General features: G+C 34.3%; 1 protein-coding gene and 1 pseudogene across 2 annotated transcripts in view; both read left to right on the top strand.

Annotated features, from left to right (window-relative positions):
* GABRA3 (gamma-aminobutyric acid type A receptor subunit alpha3) overlaps nt 1-15640 on the top strand; it is a 323443-nt gene that overhangs the window by 238421 nt on the left and 69382 nt on the right. For both annotated transcript variants that reach the window (XM_053892022.1, XM_019438245.2), the window contains exon 5: nt 9305-9525. In XM_053892022.1, the coding sequence (XP_053747997.1) occupies nt 9305-9525 (221 nt within the window). The remainder of the gene's footprint in view (nt 1-9304; nt 9526-15640) is intronic.
* Nucleotides 14095-14195, top strand: LOC128773992 (U6 spliceosomal RNA; annotated as a pseudogene).

The raw sequence follows: 15640 nt of genomic DNA, 5'->3' as shown, positions 1-15640 counted from the left end.
TTGTAAGAGAAAAGAAGATGATTACATACAAAGGAAACCCAATAAGGTGATCAGCTGATTTTTCAGCAGAAACTTTGCAGGCTAGAAGGGAATGGCAGGATATATTCGAAATGCTGAAAGGGAAAAATCTGCAGCCTAGACTATTCTATTCAACAAGGCTATCATTCAGAATAGAAGAAGAGATGAAGAGTTTCTCAGATAAACAAAATCTAATGGAACTCATGACAGCTAAACCACCCCTACAAGAAATACTAAAGGGGACCCTTTGAAGGGAAAGAAAAGACCATAAGTAGGAGTAAGGAAAGTAGAAAACAAAAAGGCAGTAAAAATAAGTATACCAGTAACAATCAGTCCAGGAATTAATAAAATAAAAGGATGTAAAATATGATACCAACTATTTGAAACAAGGAGGGGGAAGAGTAAAGAATGAGTTCAAAATTAAGTGATCATCATTTTCTTAATTTAGACTGCTATTTGCAAATGGTATATATAAAAATGTAAGTGAAGTAAATGCTCCAATCTCCAATCAAAGACATAGGGTGTCAGAGTGGATTAAAAAAAAAAAAAAAAAACAAGACCCCATCCATATGCTGCTTACAAACACTCATTTCAGACCTAAAGACACATGCAGATTGAAAGTGAGGGGATGGAGAAACATTTGTCATGCAACTGGATGTCAAAAGAAAGCCAGAGTAGCAATATTTATTGCTAAAGAAAGTCTATAAACAGACACAAAGAAGGACACTATAAAATAATAAAGTGGACAATCCAACTCAAAGAACAATTGTAAATATTTATGTATCCAACATGTCAGCACCCAAATACATAAAACAGTTAATAATAAACATAAAGGAACTAATTGACAGTAATACAATAATGGTAGGGGACTTTAACCACACACTGACAGCAATGGACAGATCATGTAAGCAGAAAATCAACAAGGAAACAGTGGCTTTCAGTGATACACTGAACTAGATGGATTTAACAGATATGTTCAAAACAGTCCATCATAAAACATCAGAATACACATTCTTTTCAAGTGTACATGTACCATTCTCCAGAATAGATCACATATTAGGCCATAAAACAAGTCACAACAATTCAAAAAGAAGTAATACCATGCATCTTTTCTGACCACAATGCTATGAAACTGGAAATCAACAAGAAAAAATCTGGAAAGAGCATAAATTTATGGAGATTAAATAACATGCTACCAGACAATGAATGGGTCAACAAAGAAATCAAAGAAGAAATCAAAAAGCACATAGAAACAAATGAAAATGAAAACACAATGGTCCAACTTCCTTGGGATGCAGCAAAAGCATTCCTATGAGGGAAGTTTATAGCAATACAGGCTTATCTCAAGAAGCAAGAGATATCTCAACCTAACCTTACACCTAAAGGAGCTAGATAAAGAACAAGAAACAATTCTAAAACCAGCCGAAAGAAGGAAAGAATAAAAATTAGAGCATAGATAAATGATATAGAAATTAAAATGCAATTAAATAGATCAATGAAACCAGGAGCTGGTTATTTGAAAAGATCAACAAAATTAATAAACCTCTAGCCAGACTCATCAAAAGAGAAATATTGAGGGGGGGGGGGGGAAAGAGAGAGAAGTACTCAAAATCAGAATTAAAAGAGGAGAAATAGCAACTAACACCACAGAAATACAAACAATTGTAAAAGAATATTATGAAAAACTATATGTTGTTAAATTAGGCAATCTAGAAGAAATGGATAAATTCCTAGAAGCATAAAATCTAAAACTGAACTAGGAAGAAATAGAAAATTTTAACAGACTGATTATCAGCAAAGAAATTGAATCAGTAATCAAAAAATTCCAAACAAAGGCCAGGACCAGATGGCTTCCCAGGGAAATTCTACCAAACTTTTAAAGAAGAATTAAAACCTATTCCTCTCAATCCCCAAAAATAGAAGGGAAACTTCCAAATTTGTTCTATGAGGCTAATGTCACCCTGATCCCAAAACCAGATAAAGATACCACAAAAAAGGAAAACTACAGGCCAATATCTCTCATGAACATGGACAAAAAAAATCCTAAACAAAATATTAGCAAACAGAATCCAACAATACATTAAAAAATCATTTATTACCATCAAGTGGAATTTATTCCCAGAAGGCAGGTGATTCAGTATTTGTAAATCAATTAATGTGATACATCATATTAAAAAAGAAATTTGTAAATTAATGTGATACATCATAGTAATAGAAGAAATTTGTCATCAATGTGATATATCATATTAATAAAAGAAAGGGTAAAAACTACATGATTATTTCAAAAGACACAAAAAGCATTTCACAAAGTACAACATCCATTCATGACAAAAGCCCTCAACAAAGTAGGTTGAGAGGGACTATACCTCAGTAAAATAAAGGCCACATATGAAAAACCCACAGTCAATATCATATTCAATGGGAAAAAAACTGAGAGCATTTCCCTTAAAGTCAGGAACAAGACAAAGATGTCCACCCTCACCACTTTTATTTAACATAGTACTGGAAGTCCTAGCCACAGCAATTAGACAACAAAAAGAAATAAAAAGTATCAAATCGGTAAGGAAGAAGTAAAATTTTCAGTATTTGCAGATGACATGATACTATGTATAGAAAACCCTAAAGACTCCACCAAAAAACTGTTAGAACTTATTAATGATTTCAGTAAAGCCACAGGATACAAAAATCAATGTGCAGGAACCTGTTGCATTTGTATATACTAATAATGAAACAGTAAGAAAACAATCCCATTGGGACACCTGTGTGGCTCAGTTGGCTAAGTGTCCAACTCTTGGTGTTGGCTTGGATCATGATCTCACAGTTCATGAGTTCAAGCCCCATGTTGGGCTCTGCATGGACAGAGCAGGGCCTGCTTGCGATCCTGTCTCTCCCTCTCTCTACCCCACCCCCACTTGTGCTCATTTGCTCTCTCTCTAAAAATAAATAAACTTAAAAAAAAGAGAACAATCCCATTTACAATCACATCCCAAATAGTAAGATATCTAGGAACAAACCTACCCAAAGAGGTGAAAGGCATGTACTCTGAACACTATAAAACATTGATGCAAGAAATTGAAGACGAAGAAATGGAAAGCCATTCTATTCCAATGGATTGGGAGAACAAATATTGTTAAAAGGTCTATATTAGCCAAAACAATCTACAGATTTAATGCAATCCCTATAAAAATACCAACAACATTTTCCACAATACTAGAACAAACAATCCTAACATTTATATGGAACCACAAAGACACTGATAGCTAAAGCAATTTTGAGAAAGAGAAGGAAAACAGGAGGTATCACAATTCCAGATTTAAAGTTATATTACAAAGCTGTAGTAATCAAAACAGTATGGTAATGGCACAGAAATAGACACATAGATTAATTCAGCAGAGTAAAAGACCCAAAAGTAAACCCACAATTATATGGTCAACTAATCAACAAAGGAAGCAAGAATATCAATTGGGAAAATGTCTCTTCAACAAATGGTGTTGGGAAGACTGGACAGTACCATGCAAAAGAATGAAATTGAACACTTTGTTACACCATACAAAAAAAAAAAAAAAAACCTCAAAATGGATTAAAGACCTATATGTGAGACCTGAAATCATAAAAATTCTAGAAGAGACCTCAAGTAGTAATGTCTGAGACATGAACAATAGCAACATTTTTCTACATATGTCTCCTGAGGCAAGGGAATAGTCCTGTACTATTGGGACAACATAGAAATAAAAATCTTTTGCACAACAAAGGAAACAACCAACAAAAATAAAAGGCAACCTAGTGAATGGGAGAAGGTATTTGCAAAGGACATATCCAAAAAGGGTTAAAAATAGAATTACCCTATGACCCAGCAATTGCACTACTAGGCATTTATCCAAAGGATACAAAAACGCTGATTCAAAGGGGTACATGCACCCCAATGTTTATAGCAGAATTATCAGCAATAGCTAAATTATGGAAAGAGTCCAAACGTCTGTTGACTAATGAATGGATAAAGAAGATGTGGCATACACACACACACACACACACACACACACACACAATGGAATATTACTCAGCGATCAAAAGAAATGTCATCTTGCCATTTGCAACAACATGGGTGGAACTAGGGTGTATTATGCTATGTGAAATAAGTTAAATACAAATACCATATGATTTTACTCATGAGCAATTCAGGATGCAAAAAAAGATGAAAATAGGGAAGGAAAGGGAAGGAAAAATAAAATACGATAAAAACAGAGGGAAGCAAACCATAAAAGACTGTTAACTATAGAAAACAAACTGAGGGTTACTGGAGAGGAGATGTGTGGGGGATGGGCTAAATTGGGTGATGGACATTAAGGACATCACTTTTTGGGATGGACACTGGGTATTATATGTAAGTGATGAATCACTACATCCTCCTAAAATCAATACTACACTGTGTGTTAAATAACTTGAATTTAAATAAAATCTTGGAAGGGAGAAAAAGGGTTAGTACCCAAAATATATAAACAACTGGCACAACTCAACACCAAAAAAACCCCAGATAATCCAATTAAAAAATGGGCTGAAGATATGAACAGACATTTCTCCAAAGAAGACATACAGATGGCTAAAAGACACATGAAAAGATGTTCATTATCACTTAAAATCAGGGAAATGCAAATCAAAACTACAATGACATATTACTTCATACCTGCTAGAATGGCTAAAATCAAAAACATAAGAAACAACAAGTATTGGTGAGGACGTGGAGTAAAAGGAATCCTGCACTGTTGGTCAGAATGCAAACTAATGCAGTCACTATGGAAAGCAGTATGGAAGTTCATCAAAAAGTTAAAAATACAACTATCCTATGATCCAGTAATCAATCACACTTCTGGATTTTCTCCCCAAAATGCAAAAAAAAAATATTTGAAAGGAAACATGTTTAAAGAAGCATTATTTACAATAGCCAAATTATGGACGCAGCCCAAGTATCCATTGATAGGTGAATGGATAAGGAAGATGTGGTATATTTACACAATGGAATATTACTCAGCCATAAAAAAGAATGAGGTCTTGCCATTTGCAATGACATCGATGGAGCTAGAGAGTATAAAGCTAAGCAAAATAAGTCAGAGACAAATAGCATATGATCTCATTCATATGTGTAATTTAAGAAACAAAACAAAGCAGTAAAGTGAAAAGAGAGAGAGAGAGAAACAAAAAAAAACAGGCTCTTAATTATAGAGAAGAAACTGATGACTACCTGAGGGGAGGGCAGGGGAATAGGTGAAATAGGTGATGGAGATTAAGGAGTGCATTTGTCATGATAAACACTAGGTGATGTGTGGAATTGTGGAATTACTGTATTGTATACCAGGATCTAATATAATACTCTATGTTAACTAAAGTAGAATTGAAATAAAATTTTAAAAATATTTTTAGAGCACCTAATATATACCAGGTAGCGTTTTAGGTACTAGAGATACAGCATATATCTCTATATAAAATAAATAAATAAAACAATAAAACAAAGTCTCTGCTCCCACCAAACTTCTAGACTAGTGGAATGAAAGAAACAGTGACCAAATAAAAATACATTTTGTCAGTGCTATCTGACAAAATAATGCACAAAGAAAATAATGCATGGTAAGGGAAAGGGGAATTACTGTTTATGTTGGTATGTTCAAGGAATGCTTCTTCGACATGAATACTTCTGAATAAGATCTGAATGCTGTGACTGACCCAGACATGAAAATATCTTATTTCATTTACCTAAAATTGTCTATATTTCAACCTGCTCTTAAATGATAATCTAATTGGCTATAGAATCCTTTGGCTTCTGTTATTGTTTTCACAAAGTCTTCTATTAGTGAAATTGTTGTTTCTTTGTAAGTAATATCCTTTTCTATTTTGCTGTTTTTAGGATCTTCTTTTTGGTATTCTTCAAATCCACTATGTGTTGGCTTGGGTCTTTTTTATTATATTGAGATTGCAACTCATTATGGTTCTCAAAGCTAGGGATGTATATATTTCAACAATTGTAAGAAACTGTCATCTATTAGTACTTTAAATATCATTTCTCCACATTTTCTCTATTATCTAACCTTATAATTTTATTAGATTATGCTGAATCTTTTCCTTTTATCCTCCTGTTACTATACTTCTTTTTCATGATTTTTTCATCATTTATCTGTCTGAAATGTGCACTGAACAATTTTCCTTCATATCCATTCTCCAGTCTACTAATCTCTCTTCATTGTTGTCTAATCATTTATATAATGTATCCATTGAGATTTTATTTTCAATGACTATATTTCTTTTACAGATTATGTATTTTATTTTTAGTATTTATTTATTTATGAGTGAGTGAGAGAGAGCACGTGCAAGTCAGCAAGGGTCAGAGAAAGGGGGAGAGAGAGAATGCCAAGCAGGCTCTGTGCCACCAGCACAAATCCCAATGTAGAGCTCAAAATCACTAACTGTGAGATCATGACCTGAGCCAAAACCAAGAGTCAGATATTTAACCAACTGAGCCACCCAGGTACCCCTACAGATTGTTTATTTTATTTACTTTTTAAAAATTTTTTTAAACATTTATTTATTTTTGAGACAGAGAGAGACAGAGCATGAACGGGGGAGGGTCAGAGAGAGAGGGAGACACAGAATCTGAAACAGGCTCCAGGCTCTGAGCTGTCAGCACAGAGCTCGATGCAGGGCTCGAACTCACAGACCGCAAGATCATGACCTGAGCTGAAGTCGGCCACTTAACCGACTGAGACACCCAGGTGCCCCACGATTGTTTATTTTAAATAAACCTTTTTTTAAATTTGTTTTTTCTTGCTCCTACCCCATAATGTCTGGATTTTATGTTCTTAATTCCTCTTTTGATGCCTTTATCATTTAAATTTTTAAATTTTTTTTTAAGTTTTTTTTTTTTTTTTAATTTTGAGAGAGAATGAGAGTGAGAGAACATGAGCAGGGGAGGGGCAGAGAAAGAGAGGGAGAGAGAATCCCAAGCAGGCTCTGCACTGTCAGCACAGAGCCTGATGTGGGGCTCAGTCTCACAAACTGTGAGATTTTGACCTGAGCCTAAATCAAGAGTCAGAGGCTTAACAGACTGAGCCACCCAGGTGCCCCCTTTATTATTTTAATTTAGTTCCTTTACAGTATCTATTTGATTGTTATATGAAGTTCTTTGAGGAGGTTTAATTCAGTTATATGTTTTATCAGCTGACTCTCACTCATGACCACTTCCTTATGTGTTCTGTGAGCTTATTTTCAGCAAGCATTTATTTGTGGTCATCCTTCCAGGGTGTTTTTGTTTGCTTTTTCAAGTCAATATAGAGGTATCCCCACATTGAGGCAAATTCCTACGTTAATTTCTCAGTTTGTAAACTCAAAACCAGGAAGATACTGTGTATTTAATCATCAATGCCATATAAGATTAGGCTTAAGGTTGCTAAATTTCAGTAGAAATGCTTCCCCTAAGCCTCTCTAATTCAGAAACCATGCTTGGATAGACAAGTTTCCTTTTTGAATTTTCATGTCGTGGATTGGTTTTGTCTACTTCATTTTATTTATCACCCTTTTGCTTAGTTGGAGCCATTCAGGGTCTTGGTTTTATGTGGGAGTCTAGTTCCAGCTTTTACTTGGCACAGTACTAGTTTATACCTGTTGTCTTGGTGCAATTTTTGATAAAAACTTTTCTGGCTTTCAAAAGTATCTCAGTTTAGACAATATTTATATAATCTTCTAATCCTTAGTCAAGAATGTACTCGGTATGCTGGAGGAGGAGAAAAGCCAGACTGGCTAATTTGTAGAGGAAAGAATGGTTAGAGAAGAGCTCAGAGAAGAAGGGAAGATGAAGTGCTTTCTAGGTAAGGGAAGGATATTGAAATTTATTTCAGATGTGATTAAAAGGCATTAAGGGATTTTAAGCCATAGGTTTTTAGGCAGCTCTGGCTGCTTATTAATTATACATAGTTATCTAAAAGTATCCCCCATGCCTTGTGTAGTTTAGTGGCCAAATATTTGGGCAAGGTTTGCACTCAGATTTGGGGACTCACCATCTCAGTGGTTCTCTTGCTTCCAGGGCTTTATCCTGAATTTTTAGCTTTTTGGCCAGCCTTGGACTCTATCCCTTGAGATATTAAGCCAACGCATTTCACAATTTCTGTCAATCTTACAAACATTACTCAGCACAGTTTTGTCATCTGTCATTTAGTGGAAGACTTCCCTATGGTTTCAGCCTGAATTTTTTTTTTAACAGAGTCCCAGAATCTTACTCATGTGTGTATAGTGTAATGGTCAGCCAAAATTTGGGGCAGAGTATATATGCAGATTTGGGATCCCATCCCTTCTGTAATTCTCTTGGTTCCAAGAGTACCACCCCTAAATTTCCATATTATTGGCCATCTTGAGCCAGTAAACCTGTGGTATCTGCCACAAGAATTCTAGTTTGGGGGGAACACCCATTGCTGCTGCCATCTTTCAAGAGTAAATTTTCTTCAAGTTTTTGTCTGCTTTCAGTTGTGCCCCATTGCTTTTCAATAGGTTCAGCCTCCTTCCCTGCCTCCTTCTCCTCTTATCTCTCTAATATATATGTTCAAATTTTATAATAGTTACAAGAAAGTATAACAAACAATTTGGTCTGCTATTACCAAAAGCTGAAACATTTATTGTTATTTTAAATTGTGTTTAGATTAAGAACAACTTTGAAATTTTTTTCATGTTTATTAGCAATTTTATCCATTTTATTATTTTTTGGTAATGTAATTTACCAATTTGTCTATTTGTCTATTTGTTTTGATCTTATTTATAGGTAAGAGTTCCTTATTTATTGAAGATAATAATATATGAACTCATCAGATGTTTTGTGAGGCTCAAATGTGTTTTAAAACTTAAGGTTTTGCTTTTATGGTGGTTTTATATTGGCCTTTAATCTTCATATGGGATCATTTAATAGACAAGGCAAAGAGTTTGTTCTTATTAGAGATGCCAGTGCACAGAGAAAGAAACTCTTGCCTTTCCATAAGGCAAAGTCTTGTGGTCAGCTTGTATGATGTGCAGGGCAGTGTTGGCAGTCACCTTTCTAAGCAAAATATTGTCAGATGTATTATTTTCATACTTATGGATCACCATACATTATTTTTCAATCATGATCATTTGCCATACTTACCAGTAAGTACTGTAAATAGACTGCTGCTTCTGTGCATTGGAAGAAATCTTGCAAAGTGATTAATACTCGCTAAGGGCACTGTGGGTCGTCACCAGAACTATGTTCAAACATTGTCCTCTCTCTTTTTGTCCCTAGGAGTACACCATTGATGTATTTTTTCGACAGACATGGCATGATGAAAGACTTAAATTTGATGGACCCATGAAGATCCTTCCCCTGAACAATCTCCTGGCTAGTAAGATCTGGACACCTGACACCTTCTTTCACAATGGCAAGAAATCAGTAGCCCATAACATGACCACACCTAACAAGCTGCTCAGACTGGTGGACAATGGAACGCTCCTCTACACAATGAGGTTAGAGAGTGGTGCCCCCCCATCTAAAGTATACTGGGGGTAGGACTGGGCTTGAAAGTAGCATGTTTTAAGCTATCCATCAAAAAGTCTATCAAGTTTACATATTATAAATGCACATATAGGTATATGCTTAACATATTTGCAGGTATACACATTCACAGACATATATTATAGATACACATATAAATGCAGTTGGACATATGAACATTCTCATATACAGATATATGTTCATGATATATAAATGTATGCATACTCAGAGACACGTGGATTAACACATAAGCATATACATTCAAGGACACTTAAATACACAAACTCATAGCCATATATACAGGCAGAACACTGTGACAGTCATAATGGACTGTTTAATTGCAGCAACAATCTTCCCCTATGATGCAGAATTGTGAGAATCAAATGAGATAATGATGGATATTTTCTGAACCATACAATGTTATAGATAATATATACACAAAATTATAGCAACACATATTTTATCCCACATTGCCTGGGAATGCTGAGGAGTTTGATGTAAATGAGGTTTCCAAACAAGAATGTTTCTTTTAAATATCATTTATATACTTATGCATATATATGTATATATACTTATACATATATATGTATATATACTTATATGTATATGTATGTATAAGCTTATACTTATATATATGTATATGTATATACTTATATGTAATATATACTTGTTACATATATATACTTATATACTTATATGTCTGAGCTCGTACATATACATATAAGTATATATACATGTATATTTATAAGTATATATACACATATATATGTATAAGTATATACACATATATACGTATATATATAAATAAGTCTGTATAATGTACATATATACATATATATGTATAATTTTGCGTTCAAAAAGAATGACTTTAAAAACATTTTCAGTTCCATAATATTCTTTGACCCAACACTAAAAAACTTTCTTGATTCTTGTTTTATGTTTTCTGTACATTACAGTTGTTCTGTAGCTCCCTCCCACATTAATGAGTTTCAGTTTTAAGTAGCTGAATTAACACTATTGAATGGAAAAAATGTGATCCTTCAGTGCAGATTCTGTGGCTGTTTTTAAATTTGAGTATTTGTTATTTTGTACAATAAAACTGAAATAATACAGGCCTGGTAAACATGTAATGAATACACAAAGTATCCTTGCCCATATGCTAGTCCTTAGTTACTTCAAATTTGCTATTTATTGTTTCTCCTGAAAAAAATTGGTAGCTAAGAATATAGGCAAAGAAGAATGGATAGCAAATGGATAATTAAGAGAAAAGTTGAATTAAAGAGGAGGAGCTGAGACACTAGAGGAGAGATGAGAATAGAAGCGAGAATGATGGAGAAAAGAAAGAAGGAAAGTGGATATAAAAGGGAAAAAGAAGGTGGAGAGAGGAAGGGAAATATAATCCAGAAGAAAGATCAATAAAATTAGCATATATATTTTATTGATCTCTTCCCATAGCTTATATATTTACATATATGTTGTATATATGTTTATATGTGTATGTTGCTCCTGGTTATTAGTATTAACATTCATTTTTGTACTATTAGAATGTAGTGAAGAAAATTGTTGGTATAAAGTGAAACAAAGAGAGGAAGGACATTGTATGCAGAGAAAACCAAGTAAGCAGTTATAGGAAATGGAATGGTTTCCTTCAACAAAAGCAAGATAATGAGGTGGTCAGTTTTTAATTTTATATATGGCACTCTAGTTACTGTTGAAAGGATGTATTTGAAGAGAACAAAACTGGAATTAGGGAAAATGGTTAGTAGATAGCTTAAATAGTCTAGGCAAATGGTAGTGGAATTCTAATTCAGAGCAGCTGATTAAGATGGAGGAGAAATACACTGAGGAAATATTAAAAATGGCCAATGTTAGAATGACAGGGGGGACAGGAGTCAAGGTAGTAAATACCCAAATAACATGGGTGAATGATGGTGCTACAAAATAGGGCAGATCATATAAAACAGGAGAAATTTAGATAGGAAAATCTTTAAGGTTAATTTTGGGCAAGATAAGATTTAAAAGATTGTAGATTATCCAGGGACAAGGGTATAATAGTAGTTAGATATACAAATCTTAAGATTAAAAGACAGATACAAGCTAGAGATGTGAATTTTGGTATTGTCAGCATATTGGGACAACCATGTGAATGGATGTGCTCACTTTAGGAAAGTATGCAGAGTGAGAAAATCATACCAAGGATCAAATCATGTAGCATCATTATTACAGCAGAAGTGGAGAAAGAGGAACCTATGAAGGACCAAGAAGAAAAAGTAAGGAAGGTGTTAATAGAACTCCCAGTGTACAGTATCTTGAAATATAAGTGTGATAGTACTGCTACTTTCAGTATTTCCAACTCAAGTCCTTCTGGTACATGGTAGTATTTTACTTCCATATAGCCTTGCAGTTAGGCATGTATAGGTGACTTTGACTAACCAGATGAGACTGGAAATAACATGTGTCGTTTCTGAGGGAGGTTGGGAAACTTTTAAGAGCAGTACATAATTTTCCATGTTCCTCTCCCCTGGCCACAGTGAGTAGCATTATGCCAGGTGGCCTTGACTCTATCATTCTGTGTCCCTTATTGAAGATGTTATAGAAGAGAATGCCCCTCCCCACAACCTGAGATAGACATGTAGTGTGAGTGAGAAATAAATCTCTATTGTTTTAGGACACTCAGATTTTAGCATTTGTTGTTACTGCATGTTAATCTAACCTATTTTGACTGATATATCAAAGGAGTAAAGGGCTTCAAAAAAGAATACAGTGATCAATAATAATAACACCAGTAACAGCTAAGTATAAACGTTAACATCAATATAGTATTTATAATGTGCTATGGACAGTTCTTATCACTCCACTTTTATAAACTAATGACTTTGTAAGATAGGTACTATTATTTCCACTTTACAGTTGAGGAAACTGAGACAAGAGTGGGTAAGAAAAATTTTAGGATCACCTAGGGAGTAAATGGTTGATCCATCATTCATACTCTGGCAGTTTTGCTGCAAGTTCATCCTCTTTACTATTATTTATACATTTTTACAACATTTTTGATTATTACAAAGAGATCAAGAATATAGAGAATTAAATGTATTAGGTTTGGCAACATAGAAGGCATTGGCATTCTTCAAATACACTATTTCAATGTATTATTTAGTGTACTAGTGAGTTTTTAGGAGTTGGCATAGAAGTAGTGAAGATAGTAAATAAAGAAAATACTTTCTGGGAGCTTGTTTGAAAATGAAAGATACATTCGGGGCAAAATAGTTGCTTTTTTTAAATGTAGAGACTTGCACTTATTTGTGAGATAGCAGAAAGTGGACATCAGAAAGACAAAGACTGAAGATATGGTAGAAATGGGACATTTCATAGGACAGAGTAGAAATATGAACAGTTATAATGTATGAAGGAGAATTTGGAGAGAATAGGGCATAAGTGGAGAAATATAAGACTGACATACTTGTAACAAAGTGCATAAAAGAGAAGGGTTTGAAGAAGAGATGAGAGTGTATAGAATTGTGGAGAGAATGAAGCAGACTATATATTAACAGAGGAGGGGATTGTGGAATGAGGTAGTTGGAGAGATGGATGAGGATGATGAGATGTGGATGGGTAAAAATCCATAAGAAAATGAAGAGCAAGTGAGAGGCAGAAGAGGAAATCAACACATGGAGATTGAAGAGAAAGAATAGAGAACGAATGAAGAGAACAGGATAATGGAGAAAGTGAATAATAAAAGAAAATAGAATTGAATATAGGTTTGAGTTTTGGAGGCATGATAGAAAAAAAGAAGAAAAGAGAGGGAAAGATGGGAATGTTGAAATATGAAGAAGATAGAAATATGATGAAATATGAAGATTGAGGAGGGCAGCAGATGAAATAGACCAAAGGATTAGTCACCAGAAAATAAAGTTAGATGAACGGGAAGAAGATGACCATTAATTCATTCATCCCAGTCTGAACTGAACAAGAAAGTGGAGTTTGATAAAATAGGAATATATGTGTAATGCCTGTGTGTTTATTCTGAAGTACAGAATAAAGGAAGTATAGCAGTTCAGAAGCATAAGGCCATTGGTTACCTTACATAGTAAATGATTCACCTTGGACCCAGGAGGATAGGTCTGGAGGAAGACCTATGTTCAAAACTGAAAATATTAAAGCTTGGCTCTATGGCCCCACAATTTATTCATCTAGTGACCTTTTGCAAGACACAAACTATCTGCTTTCTCATTCTGATGATAATGTAGCTGCTGCCTGTCTTGCAGACATATGAAAAGTGTAAGTTAGATAAGGGTAAAAGAACACTTATAATTTTTCAGGAAGTGTTATTCTACATTATTATTGTTATTGTTATTGTTATTATTATTATTTTGACCCTTGGAAATCTTATCCCAATTCTATGGAAAACTACAGAGGGTCAGCTTTAGAAAATCTCACTAAAGATTTCATAGTTATGTAACTAGGGCAGTTTAGAATGAAACCTTCATCTTGAGACCTCAGGACAACCATAAAAATGTAAGTCAAAGGACATTACCTGCTGCTTGCTTCAGCAGCACACATACTAAAATTAAAACAGTATAGAGAAGACAAACAGAGCCCAGATCAGGATGATACATACGTTTGTGAAGTATTTTCCATTTCTTAGACATAGATATATAGGATATTTCATTTCTATTAATAACATTTATTGAGGCAGATATGGATAAACATGTTCGTTGTATTGTTCTTTATATCTATTATGTGTAAATGTTGCATAATACATAATGCAGTAAAAGCAAGTTCCACTGATTATTTGAGTAGGAGGGACAAGTACCTATTGAATTTAACTAGATTTATTCCCATTGACCTGAATCATGCATTCAACACATTTATGAGTACTTATTATGTTTAAGGCTTTGAGACATGTGCCGAGCTACAAAGATAAATAAGACACATCTCATGTTCATAATGACCTTACAGTCTAGTAATTAAAGCAGACATTCTGTACAGATAGCTGCAAAATAATGTAAAAGCCCTTAAACCAAAGGAGGTGTGAAATGTGATAGAATCATAGGGTGATGAATATCCAAAATCATGTGGAGGCATCAAGGAAAGTTGTAAAAAGGAGCCAATTAATCCTGTGTCTTGAATCTTGAAGGAGGTATAGGTAACTATCAAACAGGTGAGAGATGAGGTGAGCTATAGGAGGGTATTCCAGGCAAAGGCAATAGCATGCATAAAGATAGGTATTAATGAATTGACATCATGCATCAGAAAATCCATGTCTTTCGTTAGAACTTTTCATTTATTTATTCTTCCAAGAGTATTTCTAGGAGGCTTAATGAGACTCAAACAGTATTCTGGGCATTAGGGATAAAGTGGTAAGCAAAAGTAGATGAGGTCTCTGCCCTCATATAACTTACATTCTAGTGGGTGAAACAATTAAACCATAATGATAACAGAATAAGTGCTGTGATCAGGGAAGTACAGAATGCTATGGAAACATTTAGCAGGGACAATGAAGTGAGTCTGTGGGGAATATCTACAATGAATTTTAGAGGAAATCACTTTTAAACTGAGACTTAAAAGATATGTAGAAATAAATTAGACCAAAAGATAGGGAGGGAATGTTCCAGAGAGAGTATGGTCGGTATGAAGTCCAGGAGAATGAGGTGGGGGAAGTAGTAATGATACACTAAAGAAGTGAAAAGAAATTCATTATGACTGGACCATAGAGTAATGTGCAGAGTATTGGAGTGGAGAGTATGAGCTACATTGGCATAAAAATAATAGGAGGCCATTAAAGAGTTTATTGCAAGGGAATGGCACAGATTTGCATTTTAGACACATCAGTCTGGGAACAGTGGTGGAAGGTAGATGAGAAGAAGGCAAGGATGAAGATAAGCTGTACATATGAGCTATAATACTCTAACAATAATATTAATAACAACTATTTTGTATTGAACACATACTATGTTCCAGACACTTTATGTAAAACATCTGTAATATTCACAAAAACTATTCAATATATAGGCACTATTATCCCTATTGAACTGATCCAGTAAGTGAAGCTTGAAAAATAAAAATGACTTGCCCAAGATGATGCAC

Source organism: Panthera pardus, unplaced genomic scaffold (genome assembly GCF_024362965.1).
Source record: "Panthera pardus isolate Hobbes unplaced genomic scaffold, ASM2436296v1 HiC_scaffold_27, whole genome shotgun sequence".
Classification (NCBI taxonomy): domain Eukaryota; kingdom Metazoa; phylum Chordata; class Mammalia; order Carnivora; family Felidae; genus Panthera; species Panthera pardus.
The sequence above is the reverse complement of the archived record's forward strand: the minus strand, read 5'-3'. Positions and strand labels throughout refer to the sequence as shown.